This window comes from Nelumbo lutea, chromosome 5, assembly GCF_056320005.1.
Source record: "Nelumbo lutea isolate HS-2025 chromosome 5, American lotus-T2T, whole genome shotgun sequence".
Classification (NCBI taxonomy): domain Eukaryota; kingdom Viridiplantae; phylum Streptophyta; class Magnoliopsida; order Proteales; family Nelumbonaceae; genus Nelumbo; species Nelumbo lutea.
Genome location: NC_142688.1, coordinates 27203282 through 27226919, shown reverse-complemented (window position 1 = coordinate 27226919; position 23638 = coordinate 27203282). Strand labels below are relative to the sequence as shown.

General features: G+C 37.3%; 1 protein-coding gene and 1 pseudogene across 1 annotated transcript; both read right to left on the bottom strand.

The window, feature by feature from the left end:
* Positions 1-732: 732 nt before the first annotated feature.
* On the bottom strand, positions 733-21927 carry LOC148851231 (MATE efflux family protein). Its single transcript, XM_088946321.1, has 14 exons — positions 21035-21927; positions 20820-20914; positions 15082-15190; positions 14864-14919; positions 14573-14628; positions 7775-7913; positions 7520-7657; positions 7376-7444; positions 7148-7258; positions 6748-6876; positions 5371-5448; positions 2254-2325; positions 1302-1364; positions 733-1223 (listed from the first exon to the last, which is right to left on the bottom strand). Exons 1-14 carry the CDS (start codon positions 21504-21506, stop codon positions 1122-1124), a joined length of 1689 nt encoding a protein of 562 aa, XP_088802447.1. The 5' UTR covers positions 21507-21927; the 3' UTR covers positions 733-1121.
* LOC148851232 (SUMO-conjugating enzyme SCE1 pseudogene) lies at positions 12017-13696 on the bottom strand (annotated as a pseudogene).
* Positions 21928-23638: the final 1711 nt, after the last annotated feature.

Below are 23638 nucleotides of genomic sequence, written 5' to 3'. Positions count from 1 at the left end.
ATTAAAAATATTACTTTTACTATATTAGGGCCCAAAAATTGCCCTATCTGCTATAATCCAAAAGTAGTAATTTAGCTGCAGCAAAGCATAACTTGTACGAACCACAACCAGTCCAGGGAAATCAGTAGCATAAGATCTTTATCCTTATTCATGCAGAAGATAAGGATACTGTGAGTTTTCCTCTTTTCAGACATTTTCAATGGTTATAATTCTTCTTCTAGGCAGGTTGTATGGAGAAATGAGAAGTGAAAGTGTTAAAGGAAACACGTGTTTGCTAAGCAGAATCTCAACTCTCCGGAGGTTATTTCAGTTTTGGAGTCGAAGGAAGTTTGCAATCAGTACGACTCCCGTAGTCATTCATTATAACTTGAGTTATGGTTATCAATCTATTGTGAGACTCGGATTCTCAGTCACAGCCAATACGGTTTTTGGGTTACCAGGAACTGAAAATATATATATATATATATATATATATATAATTGAAATAGTCAAACTGGAGGTTGGACCATTTGACCCGTGAACCGTGATACAGTCCACATCAGTCCGATTCTGACAATGTTTCCGTATTCAAAGGAATACACGGCTCTACGGTATGCTGCTTAATCATTTTTCTTTCTTTCTTGCTTCTTCGGTCAAGGTTCTGGTTATGGAATGCAATTTGAAAAAAAAGCGGTCGCAATTGTCATTTGCAAAATTGCTTTAGTGGTGATGGAGGTTGCTTGGGACTGTGGCTTAGAGATCAAACAAATGTTTATTTCCATTAACTAATAAAGAACAATGTACTCTCAATTACAACACTGAATGGTCACCAAAACAATGAGCACGCACCGCCAATTTATGGGCATATGACAAATTAATAATAATTATTTAACATTGGCGAAATGGACTTGTATGAATCATGAATTCGTGACTAATAAATACCTCATCCAGAACTTTGAGCAGCTAGGAATATCAGACATCTAAGACATGTAGGTATATATCTTGGTCATCTAAGACATGTAGCTGCTGCATGGCGAATTCAATTAGGCTTGGTTGCTCAATCTTTAAAAGCATGACCATGTATCTCTATGCAACATTCAGTTTCCCCACTTCATGTGTCGTGGTTTCTGTTCTGTTGTTCCCTACGCAGCTTTCAGTTTCTCCAGTTCATGTGTGTTTAGCTCTTCAGAGTAGAGTATTCCATGCGGAGAAGTAAGCCGTCGTAAAGCAATAGAAAAGCGAGCCTAAAGAAGCATGTTGAGTCAGTGATGTTTGAAATAAGAACAGTCTTAACCTCTTAAATCAAGGGATAAAATTTTTACCCATTGAAATCCTGCTAGAGCCCACCAGCAACCTGGCAAACCACACCCTCTGCTGCTAACAAGCTGTTAAATTAAAATCATCAGCACATGGTAGAGACCAAAGTTTGAAGTATCAGTATGAAGAGCATTAGAAAAGCAACCTGTAGATACACTTAAAAAATGTATACAGGGAATGATTAGGATTTGTGTGGGCATTACTAGAAAAAGTCATTTCGGCAAATGCATCGATACCAATAAATCTAGGCATAAATGACTATACATAAGGTCTAAAGACATAATAAGCACATCTTTTAATAGTTCATATGAACTACTAAGATACACTTGGGAGTTGGGAAACACCGAGGAAATGGTGGAAGAATTAATGCATCCAGGTCATTCGTTAAGAACATCAAAATAATATCGATATTTGGTGGACTATTTTATTTTCAGATGGCTTTCAACCGAAATAATCTTAGTAGGGGTGCAACTAGGGTTGGTCTGAGTTAACATTTTACACTAGGCTTGGGCCCTCAGGTCAGGCCCACCCAAATTTTGACAAAAGCCCAATCTGAACCCGTCTAAGTTGCATCCCTAAATCTCAGTATGTTGTAGCATAGTGGTGACTGGTGAGTTGGGTTCCATTTCTAGCAACAGAACAAAAAATATTAACAAATTGATAATTAACAGTATTAACCTAAACAAGAAAATTTATGGAACAAAATATTCAACCATAGGAGACTAGTTGATAGTTAATACACGATATTAAAAAAATGTTTATTATTTTTAATTAACAAATAATTGATATTAACATCATTATCTAATAATCAAAACGAACATTACTTAGACTTGTGAAGCTTAATAATTTAAGGAACAACCCTTAGATACTAGATAAGGCAATTCAAATTTTCATTCATGTCCCAGAAAAAGAAAAAGAAAAACTGAAGCTATGGAAACGTGTAAGATGAAAGCTTACCATTAGTAGAAGTCCACCCAAAGAAAAGCATCCGGTCATTGATAGACTTAGAAACCGAAGGTCCCTGCCAGCCTGCATAAATTAAAAATAATTAATGCAGATAGAATGTGTTTGCTGTTTCTGATTTTTCTTATTCACATGCAACATAAATGTTCTACACTAGCTTTTTGCCCATCTTGAGCCAGTGACATGTGGTATATTTACAGGTGAGTACCGATATTGCAATAACATGGGGATTGTCATTCTCACTCACAAGTGGTATCTCCAACTTTTCACGAGGGGGTATATATTTAAAGCTTAAAAATGTAGAACTTTTATACTTGGTCAAGAAAATATTAAACCAGTTAATCCATAAGAAGTATGTCAGGCATTTTCTATTTTTTAATTTAAGGAAAACTTTTGTTACACTGGCACTCCCATTATGAATTAAGCATGATCATAGTTTTTTTCAAGGGAAACTTTACTTTTATTTATTTTTGGATCAGCTTCTTTTTGGATTTTGATAGCCTATCTATGAACAACAGATGCACATGATCATACTTTTTGTACATTCCTGTTGTAAAGTATTTTGGTGTACGGATGCTGATCTAACTACATTATCTCATATTAATATAATACTTGAATGCTTCCAAAAGAAAAACTTGTACTATACAGTCTATACCCAAAACTTGCACTGAAGGAAAACAAGTGTTTCAATTTACAACCGTCTCCCATAAGTCAAGTAGTTATTCTTTTCAAGTACTTGTTAGTTTTCAAATAAGTAGTAGTTATGAATCAAAACCTAGTTCATATTTCCTAATTTCCAATATTGTTCTGTCCATGGATAATTATCAGGTTAAAATATAAATAACTAATATAAATAATATCATTGTGTTCTAAATGTAGAGTCCAGTTTTTTTTTTTTTTGAGGAAAAAGGTAATGTATTGTACTACTCAATTAACAAGCCAAATCTGCACAAACAAGGAGCTGTGCAGTGCCCAAAGATATCTGTACATCTTCTAATCTGTATATTCTGTGATACAAAAAGAGCTCCAGAATAAAAAAAGGAGCTATAAGGCCTATTCCTGAACAATCTGTGTTCCTACCCATGAATACAACCTATCCCAAAATCCTTTCAGTAAAATCTCTTCTGTAAGGAACTTGTATTCAAACAGTCTTTTGTTCCTTTTCGTCCAAATTGTCCAAACCACTTAAGCTGGTCCTACTCCCCAAATAAAGGACCTTTCAGCTGCCAAGTGCCAACTCCTTAGAATTGCCAATAAATTTTCTGGAACAACAATGAACTTCAGAACTGCCCCAAAAATCTTGCCCAAAGGTTTCTTGCAACTCTGCAGTGAATTAGCAAATGCTCTGAATCCTCAGAAGCTCCCCCACACGTTACACACCTGCTAGGTATCACATTCAGACATTTCCTAGCCAAAACATCCACTGTCAAACACTTACCCAGCACTGCCACCCATAATAAAAAAGCAGCTTTTGGAGGGTTGCAGTATTCTGTATTCCACACTTTGGCTGCAGGGTAGTCCATCATCACCACCTCTGTGTGAGTTTTATTTCTACTTCCCTATATCCTTCTTACTTCTTTCTTTGGTTTAATCACTTCATAGTTGTTGCATTTTAGTAAAAAAAAAATAGAGAACATATAGAGTCAGTGCAGTGACATTATCTTTGCAACATGTATTTATTTCTTGACTTCTTGAGTAGAAGAATCTATATGTAATGGATAAGCTAAACTGTTTAAACTGGACTTCTTTGACACAGAGAGAGCTGAGATTAGGAGTGAGCATTGCAGTTATGTAAGAAAAAAAAAAGCTTGATGTACCACCAACTTAAATTTTTGATAGATACAATTTTAGAATAATTAATGCAAAGAAGTAAGAATGGCACAAGTTGTGGAGTTCCATTTCTAAAACATAAAATTGGACTACAAGTGAGATCACTCCTTTGATACAGACGGAGCTGAGATTGGGACTGAGCATTGCAGTTGTCCAATGTAAGAAAAAAAGGTTTGGTGTACCACCGACTTAAATTTTTGATTGATACAATTTTAGAATAATTAGTGCAAAGAAGTACACAAGTTGTGAAATTCCATTTCTAAAACATAAAATTGGACTACAAGTGAGATTACTCCAGGATAAATTTAACAAACTGAATGCTCTATTCCTCAAAATGCAATGCACTAGATAGAATTACCTAACGATTCATCACCCATGGCCAGCCTAAGAGATGGTCACAAAAGAAGGGGACTGCGGAGTGATCCTTAGATGGACTAAAAAAAGAAAGAGGGCCCTTGGGTAGGGGTGTCCACGAAAAACCGAACCGTAAAATGCGGTTAACCGAACCGATCGGTATATATATTTATATGTACATTTTATATATATTTTTAATATATGTCACAAATTTTCTATATATTATATATAAATATATACATGTATTATATTTATAGTAATCTATTTACAAATATTATATATATTATATTTTTAAAATATTTATAATATATTTTATATCATTTATTATTTATAATATAATATTATACATATATTTAGATAAAATATATTAAAAATATAAAAAACCGAAACTGGCGGACCGGTTAACCGGTGGTACCGGTTCGGTTTCGGTTTGGAAAAATGAAAAAGCTGGTGGTAGTGGTACCAGTTCGGTTTGTAAAAATTGCCCATGGTTCGGTTAACCAAACCGTGGACACCCCTACCCTTGGGCACTCGGATAGGTGATGCTATGAATTGGCATCCATTTTGAACTGCTCATTCAGATGGACACCTTGATCAGCTGATACAATAGAAGATGCCCTTGGAAGAGATGGAATAAGAAAGAACCAGCTTCCCTGGGGGATACAAAACACGGGCATTGATGAAAATCTAAATTGGCTTGTACCAGAAATCTGTCAGCTTTGCAGCAGTTTGTATTGCCTTCTCTCTATTCTGTTTGGATACAGAGAAGTTTATCTTTACTTCATAATTAATACAATTCATGGTTAATGACAAAAAAAAAAAAAAAAAAAAAAGTAAAACATATGGTCACGAGAGGAACTAGTAAAATGAAACAGCAAATTAAGAACCCATTGAAATGCATCTGTAAAGAAGTTTACAGAAATATACCAGTAGTGTTCCTTCAAGGCTATGTGTTGAAGGTGTCACCACTAATGCAGTAAAGTATGCAAATAACACCTTGTGCATCTGGAAAAGAATGCAGGGTAAGAATAATAACATCCATGAAAATAAAACATCTTTATGCCACATTTGGTACCCAAGTTTCATTATTATATCCATCATCTATTAATGACAACATCCATGAAAATAAGAACTAAATAGAGCTCAAGATGTGTAGATCAAATAGCATGTATAGAATCATTTCTATCCCACAATTGATACCCAAATTTAAGTACATCCTTCATTTAAGAAATCAGGACTTGTATTGGAATTCCAATAAAATTTTACATTAGGAAGGAGAATTTTGAAAATGACATACTCCCTACCTATATGAAGCAGACATAAGGAACATGTAAAATTATATGAACCCAAAAGCAGACAAGGATAACAAATGTTGTTGTCTGACCCACAGTTTCCAACAGATTTTATATAAACTACAAGCAAAATAGCCTAGTCTTTCCACTTCATTTTGCTTAAGGGCTTTGCAGTTCATAAAGACTAGAGGAATTGGATAGTTATGGACAAAATAATTATTAAACAGTTATTGATATGACCGAATATGACAATAAGTAATCCATCAGGTTTGGATTTTAGAGATGTTCATCTTAAGACATTTTTAACATGATTTGCTGCAGGAAGAAAACCACCAAGTTAAACCTGGACAGAGCTACTATCTCTTATCCAGGGGCTGGCTGTCACTCTGGCAGTTTAGAAAACCTATCAAAAGAATGTCATTCAAGGGGGAGTCTCAGATTGTATAGGATGGATAAAAGACATATCTAGATCTTATGGGATGTTAGGCTACCAGGTTTTAGAGGCAAGGTTCTAGATATCCAAAGTGAAACACCATTTCATTGAATTCTAAGATTGGCATTAACTTAGTAATCTAAAGAGTTTCAAGAAATGAACAATATTGTGGTATACCAGTACAGAGCTGATGCTCAAATGCTAATTTTGTTTACTTCTTTTGTAATCACATGCTATCTTGCTTTAATACAATTTTCTCACAGCTACCAATAAAAAGAATAATGCTTAATGAGGTAGCTATTGGATTAACAACTAGGGCAGTTTAGTATAACGTATTAATAATAGATCATTGCAGGAAACCCTAACTTAACAGTCCATTTCAGAAGTGAAAATTTAAAACCAAGTAAAACTTGTCACAAAATGCAAATTTGCTTCTAGAGACCAGGAACATTTTGTAACAAGAAAGGAAAAGAAAAACCTAGTTATTAATGGAATCATCAAATCACTCATAATAACACAAATAGCGATACTGGCAAATAGTTGAGACCCAGGGTTAAGGTAATTAGAAGCAAAACTAACCTCTCTAATGATCTCATGGTCATTTGTGAAAAGATAGGGCAGCAACCAGGGAACAGATGTTCCAATTATCCCCAATATCAATCCAGTTAATGCTCCAATGATCACAAGTGACTTCAGCAGCATTCTTGCCTGTATGGCATTTATTGTGCATCTTTCAGCATAATTTTGACAAAGGTAAATAATAGATATAAAAATATGCAACACCCAGTTTCTTGAGGAAAAAGCAAGTACATGAGTCATTTTCAGAAACTAGTAATGGAAAACTAGAACACCTAAACTGCAGCCAGCAATGTACATAACATTCAGATTTGCATTGCCACAATAACAAATACTGAAACATTAGAACAAAACACATACTACATAGGTAATGTGATATTAGCAAGGAAAGAAAATTATTAACCTTTGCTAGATTCCGATTAACTCCATACATCAACTCTGGCATAAATGACTGTGCAGTTTGAGAGAGAGGTTCACCCCATACAGTACACATGCAGAACACCTGAATCATAACCTACAACAACATTGATTACAATATATGTTTTATGAGTTCATTACATCCCAGAATGAGTGACATAAGAGATCAAAAGATAAATAAATATGACAAATTGGAGAAGTGAGTAAAACCAACCTGATGTGCTGCAATGGTGACAGTTCCCATGGATGTAGCAAAATATGTAAGAAGGGAATAGAAGGCAACCTGTATATTAAATCATACTACAAAAACTAAGTATGAGCTATAGACAGGGAGAGACCCATGTAAAATCTTACAAACCTTTGATATCATGGTTACAAAAACTGGAGCAGCAAGTTCAACTATTTGCAGCAGCTCTTTGATTGATGGAACAGATACTGAGAAGGCATTGTAGCCTTTCTTGTTCAGAGTATCAATCATCATATAACCTGCAACAACCTGGAATCATTGCTGGTAAGTCACAAACCTAATAAAAAACAGAAACAAACGAATGCAAATTAAGTAAGAACATCCTATAAAGCATTGTGAATCAGATATGATCATCTGTTAGCATACTTGTGAGACCATTGTTGCCCATGCTGCACCAGCAATACCATAGCCCAAGAAACAGCACAAGACAACATCACCAATGCCATTTATGACACTAGCAACTGCTAAAGCTTTCAAAGGCCCCAGAGAATCTTTCATGCCAAGGCTGGTTACCAAAAGAGAAATATCAGAATAGGTACTCGATAAGAAATAGAAATTTCATTTATTTTCACAAAAAAAGAAATCACTGAAAGACAGATTTTACCTGAGGCATAACAAGATCAAGCTAAATACAAATGCTGATATAAGAATATAGAAGTTGTTTTAGCAAAACAAGGAGCAGATAGCCTCTTATATTTTGGGCAAAGTTGTAATATTATGTAATTTGAGTTTGAAGATGCTTTAATGACTGTACTTATGAATTATTAGTGAAATCTTCTTACTGATCTCTCTCTCTCTCTCTCTCTCTCTCTCTCTCTCTCTGTATATATATATATATAATATTAACTTGGTTAAAGGAGGTGATTTTATTCAGGCTCTAGACACCCTCATTACTATGAACAAAATGACTAATTCTTTGCCAAATTGTGGTTATGCTACCAGATCCAATAATCTCATTACTATGAAAAACCAACTCTCCCATGAATATAAGACTTGCAGGAGAGAGACCTAGCCTAGGTCTGTATTTGGTTAAAATTTTGCTCAGAAGAATCAGTATTTGAAGAATAAGTTTCAACCAAAATATGATTCTTTTTTTAGCTCCAGAGAATCACATCTTAGAATGACTTTTGAGCCAAAAGGACAATTAGTTCCAATGATTTTCACATATCCAAAGTTAAAAGTGATTCTCAGAATCCAAAAAAATCATTAGAACTAATTATCTGGAAGCAAGTCAAATGCATCTTAGGAGAATCAGCAACTGGAGGAACTATTGGAAATCAACACCAAATAGCTTCTTGATAGAACTGGCACCGTCAAGAATTTGCCATTTGTAAGTACATGTAGCTCGTCATCACCGGAACTGCAATGGAAGCCTTAAACGAAGACTACAAAAAGAAATCCCATCGGGAAAGGACAGAGCAATTAAATTAAACAAGGCAATGAGAAACGCTTGAAGCATCAAATTAATTGAGACACCTCTATAATAGCACGATGATGCTTTGTCGAAGTAATATAAACCACCTACACATGAGATGAGCATGAAATCCCTTCTGGGACCTGCGATGAGCACAATTTGCTATCTGAGACTGCCAGAGTGTTAGACTCTCTCAGTCTTTTCTCTCTCTGTTTTCTCTTCTCTTCTAATCTTCTTCTTCTTTGACTCTTCTTCTTCGACTTCCTATTCTCCACTCCAGACGGTCGCGCGGCCCGCGCCAACCACTAGCACAGCAACATCGGTCGCCGCCTCGTCGGCAAGCAAGGACTGATCTCTGTATCTCTCTTTTCTCTCTCTCACCTCTGCCCTCTGCGTCTCAGACAAGCTCTCAGGCTCTCACTTTAGGCAACAATCGACAACAAGCACCGACACCAACCAATTTGACATCGACAGCAACCACCGACACCAACCAGTTCGGCACCAATGGTCTTAGTTTTTTTTTAACTTTAAATGCATAAAAAAAACCAAAAAACCAAATCGCAGTTAATCAGTCCACCAGTTAACCAATGAACCGGTTAACCGATTGCATCGGTTTGGATATTTAAAAAACCGATCAGGTCGGTTCGGTTGGAAAAAATATCCCACGGTTCGGTTAACCGAACTGTGAGCACCCCTACCCATGAAGGGGTGTAGCCAACATGTGCTATTTAAGAATCCTTAGGGAAAGGAAACTCTATCCCTAGAGAGTCTCGCTAGACACGTGACAAAACCTTAGTGGAGTTCGCTTGATGGTTGACGTGAAGATAAAGATCCCCTTCCCTAATAAGGAAAGGCCTCTTTTGGGATCTTCTCCTAATAGCCTTAGTATCTCATCTATAAAAGGAGAGCAACTCCCCCCCCGCCCCCCGTCGGACACGACCATATAACGCTAGCCCTAGGATTCTTAGGGGATCTCACCCTCTTCTCCCTCCTCTCCTCTCTTCCTTGTCGTTCTCTTCAGAGGCTTGACCAGCCACCTATTGAAGTCGATGGTGATTACACCATTAAAACCAAACAAAACAAAGGCAAAGGCAAATTTTTATTTCAATTTTTATTCTCTTTTAAAGCAATAACATAGACTAAATATACATTGATTTCCCCGATCTATAGTTGGAATGACTTCAAAACTGACTAGAACTCCTAAAAAGCCTTCTACAAAACTTTGACTATTTGACCATGGTTTCAAATGTCACCAAATGTCGCTAATGTCGCCCGACATATGTCGATGTCGAGGCTCACTGACATGAAAGTGGATGGTAATATAAAAATTACATTATGTCGGCCAACATTTCCCATATTTTAGAAATGTCGACCAAATCGGTCCAAATAACCAAAAAAAAAATACAGTTTTCCTATTATGTCGATATGTCGACAGGATGTCAACTAATGTACATTAAAAATATAATATATTAGTATATTATATTAATATAGATTATTCCATTAATAATTTCTATTTAATATTTCAAATAAAATATTTATAAAAAGAATTAACAAAATATAAAAACAAAAGAATAAATTAATTACTTTATAATGCAAATCATAAAATATTTTTCAAGTAATAAAATATTAACTAGTTAGTATTTTTTAAAATATTTATTAAAATCAGAAAATGTTTATTAAATTTTATAATAAACCATATTCTACATTTAGTATAAAAAACCAGAATAAATTTAATAAATTTTATACTAAATAATAATTTGTTATAAATTTAGTATTAAAAATCATAATAAATTCATTAAGTTTTATAAGAAATCAGAATTTATCATAACCTTAATACTACAAAAAGGAGAATCAGTTTATTACATTTATAATAAAATATAATGTATTATAACTTTAATATTTAAAAAATCAGAATAAATGTATTTCTATTTACTAGTGTGAAATAAATATATTAGAATTTATAATAAATCAGAATTAAAAATAAGAATAGAAAATATCAGATAACCTTGTAATAACATCAAAATGCATAATAAATCAGTAAATCGTCATTTACTAATTTGTTATTGATCTTAGTTTCTTAGCTTTATATAATGGTTGGGAATAAGATAATAGTCTAGAAATATGTATTAATGCTTCTTTTATCATTTTACATAATATCTTTGCATATTTCTACATATTTCCACAATGTCTCTAATTTTTACAATATTTCCCCTCGACATTTCCGACATATGTCCTATATTTTGGTAAGCAACATTTCCATCGGCATCGACATTTTAAACCTTGTATTTGACAAATTATAACTTCAAAGCAACTTGTTGAACCAAAACCTATAACACTAAATCTTAAAACTATTAGCACTCTAACTAAAAGCCACAAAAAAAAAAGAAAAAAAAAAAACTAATTACAGATTCATCATCTGTCCACATGTTGATCATAACTTGCTCAATTCATGTCCAAGTTGCATGATCTTGGACTTATTGGAGAGATAATTGGATGAACTTTCAAACGATACCAAAATCAGGGCAATTGATCACATTACAACACCCAAAATACTGGATGCATGTAGATTTACATGGGATGCTTTCTCTCTAATTTCTATTTCAAGTCCAAGCAATTCATCTTTAACTTTTAATGTGAGATCCTTTGGAACCTACATCAATTAGACTAAATTTAGTTTAGGATTGGGATCAAGTGTGTACCCCCAAAACCCAATCAATGAATTATTTTTTTTATGAGAGTTTTGGGTGATGAATTGTAATTTCTTAACAAAATTTTATGATAATCACCCACTGGAAGTAAATTTAGGGTTTTAATTATAATATAATATTCACTTATCTTCTTTAATAATAATACCATGAAAGACATAAAGGAAAAAGAACGCAATATGTTATTATATTAAAAAGTTACAGTATTGTACTTTGCTTTTACTATTACATTATGGCATGGGGAATTTAAAATTTTCTGGAGTAAGATGGAAAGGGGTGTGAAATGTGCTAATGCTGCCTATGTAAGTCATGACTTCCATCTTTTCTACATCCATGTCACTTGCAAACCAATGAACAACAACCTCTGTAACATAGCTTTGCTATAAGCCATTCCCTACAATAAGATTCCAAGCTTGCTATCTTATCTCCAAATAAGCACAATGACATGAAGTGTAGTTAACATTTGAGAGATACCGAGAAAATATAACATACTACTAGATTTTCCATTAACTTTTTGAAAAGATATCTAAAAGAAAACATTTTGATGAAACAACTTCAATTGATGCAAGATCGCTCCCTTCTTTGTTCACATTTTATTTTTTAGAGGATTGCTGATCTTCTAGTTCACCTGGCCTGCACCCCAAGCTCCTGAGATAAAGACATAATTTCCCTTACGTGTGCTGCTTGAAAGACCAAGTACCCAGGCTTCCTGTTTGCAACCAGCCGATCACCAGCTGTTGCAGTCCCCATTGTTTAGCTAATCTAAGGCCTTGGAGTAAAGCTGGCACTTCTGCCCTTAGAGAATCTCCTACCCTCATCTCTAAAAACACCCCCAATTCTGGAAGGACCTGGGTTCCCTACAGAGCTCCCATCAAAGTTCGATTTCACCCTACAAAGTAAAGGAGGGGGGCAAGATTCATGCATAGAGGGAGAAGAAAATGAAGAAACAGCTACTGTACTCCAACCTCTAATCAAGTTGTCTGAAGAGAAGTCCTTGAAGAGATCTAGAGATTTCAGCCAGTGAATGACCTTGATGGTAATGCCTTCTATAAATTCTTTTGTTTTTCTCTCTCCCTTGGAAAATCCTGTTATTTCTTTCTTCCCAAACTGACCAGAGGATTGCTGCTCTTGTTATTCTCCATATCACCATACCCCTCTTCTAGTCCATTGAAATATTACCTTCAATAAGCAGCTTACTATTATTCAGAAACCTCCTTTTTTTAGGCCACAAACCATAATAACACTATTTCACAGCCAGACCACATACATCAGATCCATCAGGTGAAAGGAGAGTTAACAAACCATAATAACCATTGCAAGGACAATGAGAACTCTCTACTAAAATGAATAGCAATCAAGCATCCTATTTCCCATTTATTCTGTTGAGTTTATCTATTGTCAATAAAGTTTGTCCACTACCATAAGCATTTCACATACCCCAAAAAAAACACATATCATGCAGTCTTTAAACACATAAGAGAGACCAACAAATGTACCAATTATCTTTACCAGCATAGGTCAGCAGCAACATTAGACAAGAAGTGGACATTGCTTCGCCTGCTGTCAGACCCTTCTCTTAATACTCAGCTGGTTCCTGAATGAAAAGTTTATATCCATCTTAGACAAGAGGTGGATATTGCTTCGCCTGCTGTCAGACCCTTCTCTTAATACTCAGCTGGTTCCTGAATGAAAAGTTGATATCCATCTGTTTGTGCAGGATCTGCGAGATTTGGCTGGTCCAGCAAATCCTGTATGCCCACAAGAATTTGCTTCACTGTGATAGCCGATCTCCACCCACTGTCTTCATTGAGAATTGATAGACACAGTTCCTGAGGGGTAGACATTGGGGTGAAAGAAGCCTTGAGGGAACTTGCACTTCGGTGGTTTACTAGGGTAGTCTTCACTGAGATGGAGTGTAATCAGGAAGTAGCCACCCCCAAGCCAGTCCCAGGCTTACCAGGGATTGTACAGTGCCACACCATCAAATTAACAGAACCATCTGGCTTAGCAACGAAACCATGAGGATGATTCTTATGCCAGGCTTTTTGCTCCTCGGTGAGACATCCATGAGCTATACCTCCCAACATGTTGTTTTCTTGTCACTCTTGCAGTCTCGCTCGCTATTCAGGAACCTCCTTCCTCGATGACATCCGTAAGGCTGTGTTTGGTTTGAAAGAAAAGGTAGGGAAACCTGTACAAACCTTGTACAGGTTTCCCTGCCTTTTCTTTCAAACCAAATATAGCCTAAAGTTTAGTGGCTTTGCCCAACTTAAGCCTCTTATGGGCAGAAAACAGCTCTGCCCTTAGTGAGTCTCCTTGGTATATGGGTCCTAAATACAAAGCCAAGACTGTACCATTACAATCTCTAAAGATCCCACCAAGGCCTGAATTCCCTAGATTTCCCAAACTGCTTCCATCAAAATTCAGTTTAATTTTGTGATAGGGGGTGGAGTTATCCAGAAGGCATAGTAAGCCATCCTTCTTGTTGAGGAATCTGCCATGTGAGACCATCCTCTTATATTATTCACTAAATTCTCCATTGCAGTCTCTTTATTGTGGAATTCTTCCTTGAATATCCACTCATACCTCATTTCCCATACTGTCCATAATACTGCCACCCTAGCATGTATTTTCCCTCTTCATTCTGTAGGCTTCAAAAATGAGTCTTCAAAGAATCTTCACGCAATCAACAGGATTCAATCTATAACCACAAAAGTTAAAGATATACTCCCAAATGCTAGAAGTGTAAGGGCAAGAGATTAGAAAATGAGAGGTACTTTCACTACTTGATTCACATAAGAGACAAATGCAAGGCAAGAGACAACTGCTAGGCCTCTTTTTTTATATGAGTTGCTAGGGCTTCTTTTTTACAGAACTCCACAATTATTAATCTTCAAGTAAATCGCCTCCCAACAAAATGTTTTGATTTTAGGTGGAATAGGGACCTAGATTCATGCATTCATACCAAAACAAAATGATGTGGGGAGATACCAACATGGAAAATAGTTACCACATGATAATAAGAAAATAACCTGACATCCATACCTTGCACTTTGAGCAACCCATCCAACAAGAAGTGCAGGCCATGCTAAACCTCGAATCTACCAAAAGAATAAGAACCGTTAATCAAGAAATGACTGGATTAGTTGAGAACAAAAAAAAAACGTAGATGGTAGAAGCCTAGCTGACTATTTAAGCTTGATTGTTCTTTTAATTTGGTTTGTTTTCTCTTTGTTAACATGACTTATCAAAAGGAAAAAAAAAATGTAATTAGCACATGAAAAGAAAGAAACAGTGTCTGCATTATTGAAAGAGTTAACATGATAGTAAATAAACCTGAACATATGTGTTTGCAGCAGGTACTATGTGCAAATTCTTTGGACCAGTAAAAGCTGAACCAACAACAGAGAAACATATACATTAATCATGAAACAAGATTCTCTTTGTATCCTTTCCTCTATCTGGCTTAGCTTTATGGGGGAAAAAGAAGTTTAGATAACTTAAATCCAGTGTTCCATCATGAAAGCATAATCAAAAAGTCCACATCTTCTTACTAGTTAATAGCCATGAACCAAAGAACTTTGTAAAGAAAAGCATTCCCATGCCACAAGTGAAACCAACAAAGAGTAAGATAGATATTCGATGTTGTACTTCATTTTTGTCCTGCAAAAAAATATATATATTCATATAGTCAAGCAAAACAATATTACATGCAAAAATTTTAACCAACAAAGGACTAAAGGATCATACTAGCATGTAACTTATAATTTTCAATAAATATAGTGAAAAAATTCAGGGAATAACATTTTTTTAGTGTTTTAAAAGTAAGAAAATCTAAATTCTGAAGGAAAAAAACGTTTTCTAATGTGAACAGGTATCGGAGTGAGCAGAGCAAATTGATTATTTTCACTTCATTAATCAAGTATTTATAAATACTTGCTAACTGTCTCAACAGACTGAACAAGTGGCAAGATAAGTGGGCCAACTGGACAATCAGTCCAAGAATTCTAGAATGCTTGATTAGTTCAAGAATTCTAGAACGCTTTGTTATACACCAATACTCCCCCCCCCCCTTCAAGTTGGAGCATAGAGAACTGAGATGCCCAACTTTGAGAGAAGATGGTGAAACTTGTCTGAACTCAAGGCCTTAGTGAGAAGATCTGCTGGCTGACAGTTGTTGGAGAGGTGAAATGTCTGGAGTGAACCATTTTGAATATGCTCCCTAATGAAGTGGCAATCAATGTCAATATGTTTGGTGTGCTCATGAAACACCAGGTTGGCAGCAATGTGCAAGGCAGCTTTACCATCACAATGTAGTTGAGTGGAGACGAGAGACTGATGGTCAAATCAGTCAAGAGACGTTGAAGCCGCACAAGTTCTGTTGTAGTGCTAGCCATGGCACGATACTTAGCTTCCGCAGAGGAGTGGGATACGGTTGGTTGTTTCTTTGTCTTCCAAGATAGTGGGGAAGAGCCCAACATTGTGAGATAGCCAGTGGTGGATCAGCAAGTGATGGGACAACTGGCCCAATCTGAATCACTGAATCCTCATAGAATGAGGTCACTATTGGAAGGGAGAAAATTTCCCTGGAAAGGTGTGCCTTTGAGGTACCGTACTACTCGCAGAGCTGCATCAAAATGTTCTTTGTGTGGTTGTTGTACATGCTGGCTGAGGATGTTGACGGCAAAGGATATATTAGGCCGAGTAACTATGAGAGAAACTAAATGGCCCACTAACCGTCCGTACTGAGTTGAGTCATCAAGCAATGGGCTTCTGGGATCATTGAAATGCTGATGGGGCCTCCATTGGTGTAGGTGATGCCTTGCAGTCCTGTAGACCAGTATCTGTAAGGATGTCATTGATGTACTTTTGTTGACCCAAAAATATGCCATTTGATGAGTGGGTTACTTCAAGGCCCAAGAAGTATTTGGGAGGCTCAAGATCTTTAATGCAAAATTGATCATCGATATATTTCTTCAATGGAATAATATGAGTCGAGTCATTGCCATAGACTAGGGCAGCAACAAAAGAATTTCCAGAGGACCATGTAAAAAGAGAGTAATCAGCGGAAGATTGATGGAATTCCATGGTGAGAAGGGCCTCTGTAAATTTTTGAAACCACATGCAAGAAGCTTGCTTGAGGCCATATAGTGATTTTTACAACTTACAAACACGATGATCACCATTGGAAGCAAAACTTGGAGGAATCATCATATACACTTCCTCATGAAGCTCTCCATGCAAGAAAGCATTGCTGACATCAAATTGGTGGAGTTCCCAATTTTTTACGGCAACAACGGCAAGAAGGCAACCAATTTTGCTACTGGAGCAAACGTATCATGGTAGTCCAATCCTTTAATTTGTGTGCAGCCTTTGGCTACTAGACGGGCTTTAAACCGTTCAATGGAGCCATCGGCTTTCCGTTTCATCTTGTACACCCATTTGGAGCCAATGGCTCTTTTACCAAGAGGAAAATCAACAATTGTCCAAGTGTGATTTCTTTCCAATGCAACGATTCATCAGCCATGGCCTAACACCATCGTGGGTCTTTGCCAGCTTGGGCATATGTCATGGGTTCAAAATCAGATAAGGAGGTGGCAGCATGAGTACTAGAGGAGTGCAGGAAGGGTGGTAGGTCATAAACATAGTCATGAAGTCGAGCTGGAGTTTTAATGGTCCGACAGGTTCTTGTGTTCTCAATGAGTTGGGTATGGACAACCTTGAGTTGAATAGGAGATGGAGGTAGTATGTGTGGCTGTGTTGGGTTTGTGACAACAATGTTATCATCAAGTATAAGTGTTGGTGGTGGTGGAAAGATAGGTGAAGGGACTGGTTCTGAGGTAGATGTAGAGGAGGGTTGGTAGGGGAATTCAAACTCATAAAAAGTGACTCTCGGGCTGTGAATATGTAGCGAGTGTGGATGTCGTACAAACGGTATCCTTTTTTACCAAAAAGATATCCTACAAATACACAACAGACTGCTTGACTGGAAAATTTGTTAGATGGTGGGGGCCTTATCTGAGCATAACATAGACACCCAAAAACCCGTAAATGATCATATGCAGGAGGATGTTTGAATAGGATTTCATAAGGGGATATCCTGGATAGTAAAGGGGTTGGTAAGCGATTGATGATGTATACTGCAATCATTAAGCACTCACCCCAAAAAGAGATAGGGAGGTGTTCTTGAAATCGAAGGACACGGGCCACTTCAAGTAGATGGCGATGTTTCCTTTCGGCTACCCCATTTTGCTGTGGGGTGTCAATACATGAGCAATGATGTATGATGCCTTGAGTAGTGAAATATTCTTGCAAGGGTTTTGATAAAAATTCAAGCCCATTGTCAAATCGTAGTACTTGTACATTGTGACCAATTGTCATTGAACCATAGCACAGAACATAAGCAAAAAGAGGGCAGCTTCTGATTTATTGTGAAGTAAGCCCATGTACATTTTGTGAAGTCATCAACTATAGTAAGAAAATAGTGTGCTTCGGCATGGGATGGTGTCTTGTAACCCCCCCATATATCGTAGTGAACAAGTTGGAAGGGTATGGTGGACTTGTTGTTGCTAATAGGAAATGGTATCTGATGCTATTTTGCTTAATGACAAACATCACAACAAACACCCAAGGGTAGAGTTGGCATACCAGAGATGAGAGTCAAGCATGATCTGGAAGCGTGTCCAAGTCGGCAAATGCCAAATGTTGGGACTGTTATTGGAGACTACTGCCACATGAAGTGAGGAGCTCTTTGATGGAAGAGAAAATTGATAGAGGCCATTAGGTAGATACCCCACCCCAATCACGGTCTTCGAGGCTAAGTCCTGAATCACATAAAATGTCGGGAAGAATACCACATCACAATTAAGTTGTTGGATTAATTTGTTAGCAGAAAGAAGGTTACATGTAAAGTTGGGAAGATGTAAAACATCAGTTATGGTGTGTGATCCTAGGCAAATGGAACCTTTGTGGGTAGCAAAAATGGTGCTGCCATTTGGCAAGTGTATAGGTTTTGGCTTGTCAAGAAGAGCAACATCATCATAAAATGAGAGTGAAGAAATCATGTGGTCTGAGGCACCACTATCAATTATCCAGGTGAGGATTGAGTTCATTGCAGACTTACTAGAAACATTTGCTGCAATAGTCTCAGAGGAGTCTTTGTTTAAGAGGGACATCAGTTGGGCATACTGCTGGAGAGAGAGTCCAGGGATTGGAGAATTAGTGTCGTTTTCACAAGAATCTGTTGCTGCATTTGAGCTTGAACTATCAGTATTCATTGGAGTTTTCTCTTAGCAACAATTTGAACGTGACTTGTCCCAGTTCGGTGGGTAACCCACCAATTCATAGCATTTGTCTTCCATGTGCCCATTACATTTGCAATGGTCACAACAATACTTTGATCATGATTTCTGGTTAGTTGTGGTGGCATTGTGCTGGTTTTGTCGTGAAGACACGTTTAGCACTGTTGCTTCAAGTGAGGTTGGACCTCGAAGGGAAGATATCGTCTAATGTCATTCTTCTTGAAGGATCAAGGCATAGACTTTGTTGATCAACGACAATGGCTCATGACTCAGGATGTTTTCCCTTACTGTGTTGTAAGATTCATCAAGCCCCATCAAGAACTGATGTACTCGTTCTTCAATGGAGAATTTCATGCCACATGTGCATTCAGGTAGCTGGGTCACTGCCGCCAATTTGTCCTACAGGATCTTTAATTTTGTGAAGTAAGCCATTGTAATTAGTTCTCCAGATCTTTCTTGAGTTGGTGGATGTGAGGTATATCACCTTGAGAAAATTGATCTTCAAGCTCCTTTGTCCTTCTATATTTCAAAGGCCGATTCAACAAAAGCTACACTGCCATATATATCTTTTGGCAGTGAATTATATATCCAAGATGCAACCATGGCATTGCATCTTAACCAGAGATTCTCTTCTGCTGAAGCCATCACCGGTCGGGGTAATGATCCGTCGATGAAGCAGATTTTATTTTTTGCTCAGAGGGCGATTCTCATAGCTCATTGCCACAACAAGTAATTTTCTTCGTTGAGCAGGATCAAAACCAGAGCCATTACCGCTCTGATCAGGACAGACTTACAGTGGTGGTGAACACAACAGGATCTGTTACCGCTCTGATACCATGTGAACAGGTATCAAAGCGAGCAGAGCAAATTGATTATTTTCACTTCATTAATCAATTATTTATAAATATATGCTAACTGTCTTAACAGACTGAACAAGTGGCAAGATAAGTGGACCAACTGGATAATCGGTCCAAGAATTCTAGAATGCTCAATTAGTTCAAGAATTCTAGAATGCTTTGTTATACACTAACATCTAAGAAAATGGTGATGCAACAGTATGTTGTTTTCTCAGAAAACGGAAATGTTCTTTGTTTGGTTCCATTGCTGTCACCTAAGTGTTTTTCATCACCACATCAGCTAACTGTTGCTAGTAATGGTATGAAAATGAGAAAACACCCTTTTTGGCATTTTCTCAGACCACACCTTCCTGGTTTCCTTCCTAAGCTTAGTTGTTTTTTTCAGTGTTATTTGGGAAAACACCAACCAAACAGAGAGCGTGTCTTCAAACCATGAAACACCATCGTGGCACTGATGTGTTGCCATTTTTTAGGAAAACAGCATTGGTTCCAAACACCTCCTTTATATGTATTGCACTTCATAGTCTGCAAAAAATAAGAAGAAGAAGAAGAAAGCTTTCCATCTGCTTGCCATCATGCCATGACAAATTCATTGCCCAACTCCCCTAAGGGTTAATAAATGGAAGATTTAGAAGGCTTTCCACAAGAGGTTCAAAAGGTTGCATCTTTTGTTATAGAAAGCTCTTAGACCAACATATTAGGGAAGGGCCTTTATGTCGAGGATTGCATTCTCACGTATTATAGCTGCAACAGACAAATGACAGCTGATTTTAACGATATATTAAGAGCAGGTGTCTCTTTGTTATATATAATCCATATCATGAATCATGACCATTTGATTTACTTAATCTACACAAATAACAAACGCAAGTGAGCCTATTTTCCAACCCAGTAGCTTCTCTCCTTAGCCTTGGGGTAACAGTCTGAAGCAACAAAAACTAATTCCACATCAATAAAGTTGCATTAACTCTGTAAGCAAATTCAGACGTCTAAACAAATTTAAAAAAAAAAAAAAAAAAGAAAAACTTGATGGTAAATTCCTAAGAGAACTAATTCTAATTAATGGTAAGAAAAAATAAAGTTAAGAGCAGTTAAAACGGGACTCTAAAGTAAGAATATTAATAAAAAGCTAACCTTTTTCGCAAGAGAGGTGGCGACCATATTGGAAGTAGCAATAGAAAGGAACATGAACACATAACCCAGATAATCACACACAACCGTGCCAGGCCCTGCCAATGGAACCCACGATTTGTCCGAACAAAGAGTAAGCAAAATGCACGCAGCACATATTGAAGAAATTGAAAACTATAAAATGCGAGCTGGCAACCCCAAAATGCTAGTGCTGCTACCTAAGGCAGCAAGCTCCACAGAGCTGCCTTGGCCGATGACTGCCGTATCAATGAGACTCATCAGGGGCCCACATACCCATAGCCCGGTCGCCGGCCCTGCAAACATGGCAATCTCCTTCATTTGTCTCCAAATGCTGTCGTTAGCACCAAATTCCTCGTGCCCCCTAACAACTTCCATGCTTTCCTCTTCCACCGGAGTAATCGGAACGACGCTTTGGACATCATCAGTCGCCCAATTTGGTTTCTCCTTGACATCTCCCTGACCATGGCTAATGCAAGCAACTCGGAACCAACGGCGGTTCGTTCTGGATGACGAAGCACTTACAAGCCGGTGAAGGAGAGGAGAAGAAGGGGGAGAACATAAAGAAGAAACAAATGGATTGAAAAGCGTAGAAGGAGAGGAGAATCGTCTATTAAGAGGACCTCGAAGGGAAGGGAAATGAGGAGGGAGAGCTAGGGTTTTCAAGTCCATTTGCGAATTATAGGGATACAGAAGAGAACGGAGTAGGCAGCATCAGCAGCGAGAGAGGGAGGAGCAAATGGGATAGATGGAAAGCAAAGAGTCGGAAGCACGAGAGAGTTTCGTCGTCGGTATGCTTTGGTGTTTCGTTAATGGTGTGTGCAGCGTGGTCGTTAACTCGTTATGGAGGCTGGATATGAACGTGTGATGAGCAACAATTCCATGAACATGGATGTAGATGTAGGCCCCGTTTGGAAGGAGGAGGAGGAGGGAGAAGCTTCTAATGCATAACGCCACAACCTTCAACTTGTCTTGCGCGTCCCGGTCTCCAGTCCTCGACCGCCACATACACGTCTCAGCGTGCATTAGAAACATCTCCCGGTGTCTTGCTTGATTTTGTAACTCAACTTCCGTGTTCCACTGATTTAGGAATGTTTTTTTTTCAGGCCCACTGGGCTCCCCAACCTAGCAAGCCCAGGAATAACGACGTGAAGGCTGAATCACACAAACAGCAGAAGCACAGATGTATATATATGGCCCATGCCACGTCGTGCCGTGTTAGTCCGTGGACCTGAAGGCGGCATAGCTTACACTGTCCGATTGTTGTACCATCCCAGCTTGGCCCCTGAAACCCTAAGTTCGGCATGGCCTGATATATACCTCTGCATTTATACATACAAATCTTTTTTTTTGAAAAACAGATTATATACAAATATATAAATAAAATACATAATGTGAATTAATATTATAATATTTATATATAAAATGACATATTATACAAATAATATATAACATATTAACTATCGCCGGGGAGCGGGCTTGGGGAAAGGTGGACAAATACCATCCCACCCCGTCTCTTCTTATTGAGTTTCGGGTTCCCTAAACCTGGTCAATGGTCCAAAACAACTACTCTGACCGATGCAGTGTGGGTTAGAGCCCTGGTGGGGGCCAGTCACCCTGGCAATCCTTGACGTTTCCTAAATACTTGAATATGAGACCAAATCAGCCCCCACAAGATTGTTTCCTATAATATTCCACAGTATATTCGTGCTGTGTATTGGGAATATCTCCCCTATGATAATCTCAGAAATGGTGATGTTATCACTGAGAAATGCTTTCAATACATAGCGGAAATGTGCTGTGGGATATTGTGGGGGGCAACTTCGTGGGGTGCTGATTTGAACTCTTTGAATATATCATGAGATTTTCAAATGAAATTAAAGACAATTCTGTCATTTCCGGGATTATCATCGGGAGATGTTCCCAATACATAGCGGGAATGTATTATGGAATGTTGTAGGAAACAATCAACCTCGTGGGGTGCTGATTCAAACTCTTTGAATATATCATGAGATTTTCAAATGAAGTAAAAACAATTCTGTCATTCATTAAGGCATGAAACAGGACCACCACCTTCCTTTGAACATCACCTTGCAAATCTTACTGTCCTTAAAAATTTGCAAGCAGGGTTGTCATGGGACCTACTATATTAGTTCTAATTCTTGCTTGTTCCAAACCGATTATTAAGCTAATAATATATAAAGGTGTTCTAATTTTCTTGTATTTTTATTATATTTATGTCAGGATATTTGATAGATAATATATAAGATAATTTGGTTAAGAACACTTGATTCATTTAGATATATAGGGGCAGAGCTAGGATTTTTTTATTAGGGGGGACCAAAGTATAATAAGCATGGATAGGGAGGCCAAAAGATAGGAAACATGGGTAGGAGGGGCAAAATATATGTGGAATTTAAATAGCTATTATGGGGATTTTCAAGGCATGGGGGTGGCCCCCCTAGCTCCACCCCTATATAAACAATGTATTCTTTTGTTGCCTTTTGTTTAATGTTGTATTATCAAAAATGAAGTTATAAACCATTATTAACATAAATAATTATAGATATCAATACAATCAAAAGGGTTTTGATCTGTGATTTTGTCCCAAATAATAATAATAAATGAGTCCCATAGCAGTCCCAAACTAGAGCCAACTCGTCAGCAGCCCTGTTTACAAGTGCAATAACATAAAAAGTTGAGGTTAAATTGATATATGGCCTATCTAATACAAAAATTGTTACTATTCATTAACCAATCCACACCACACCACCATCCATATTTATTTTGAATTATGGATAGAA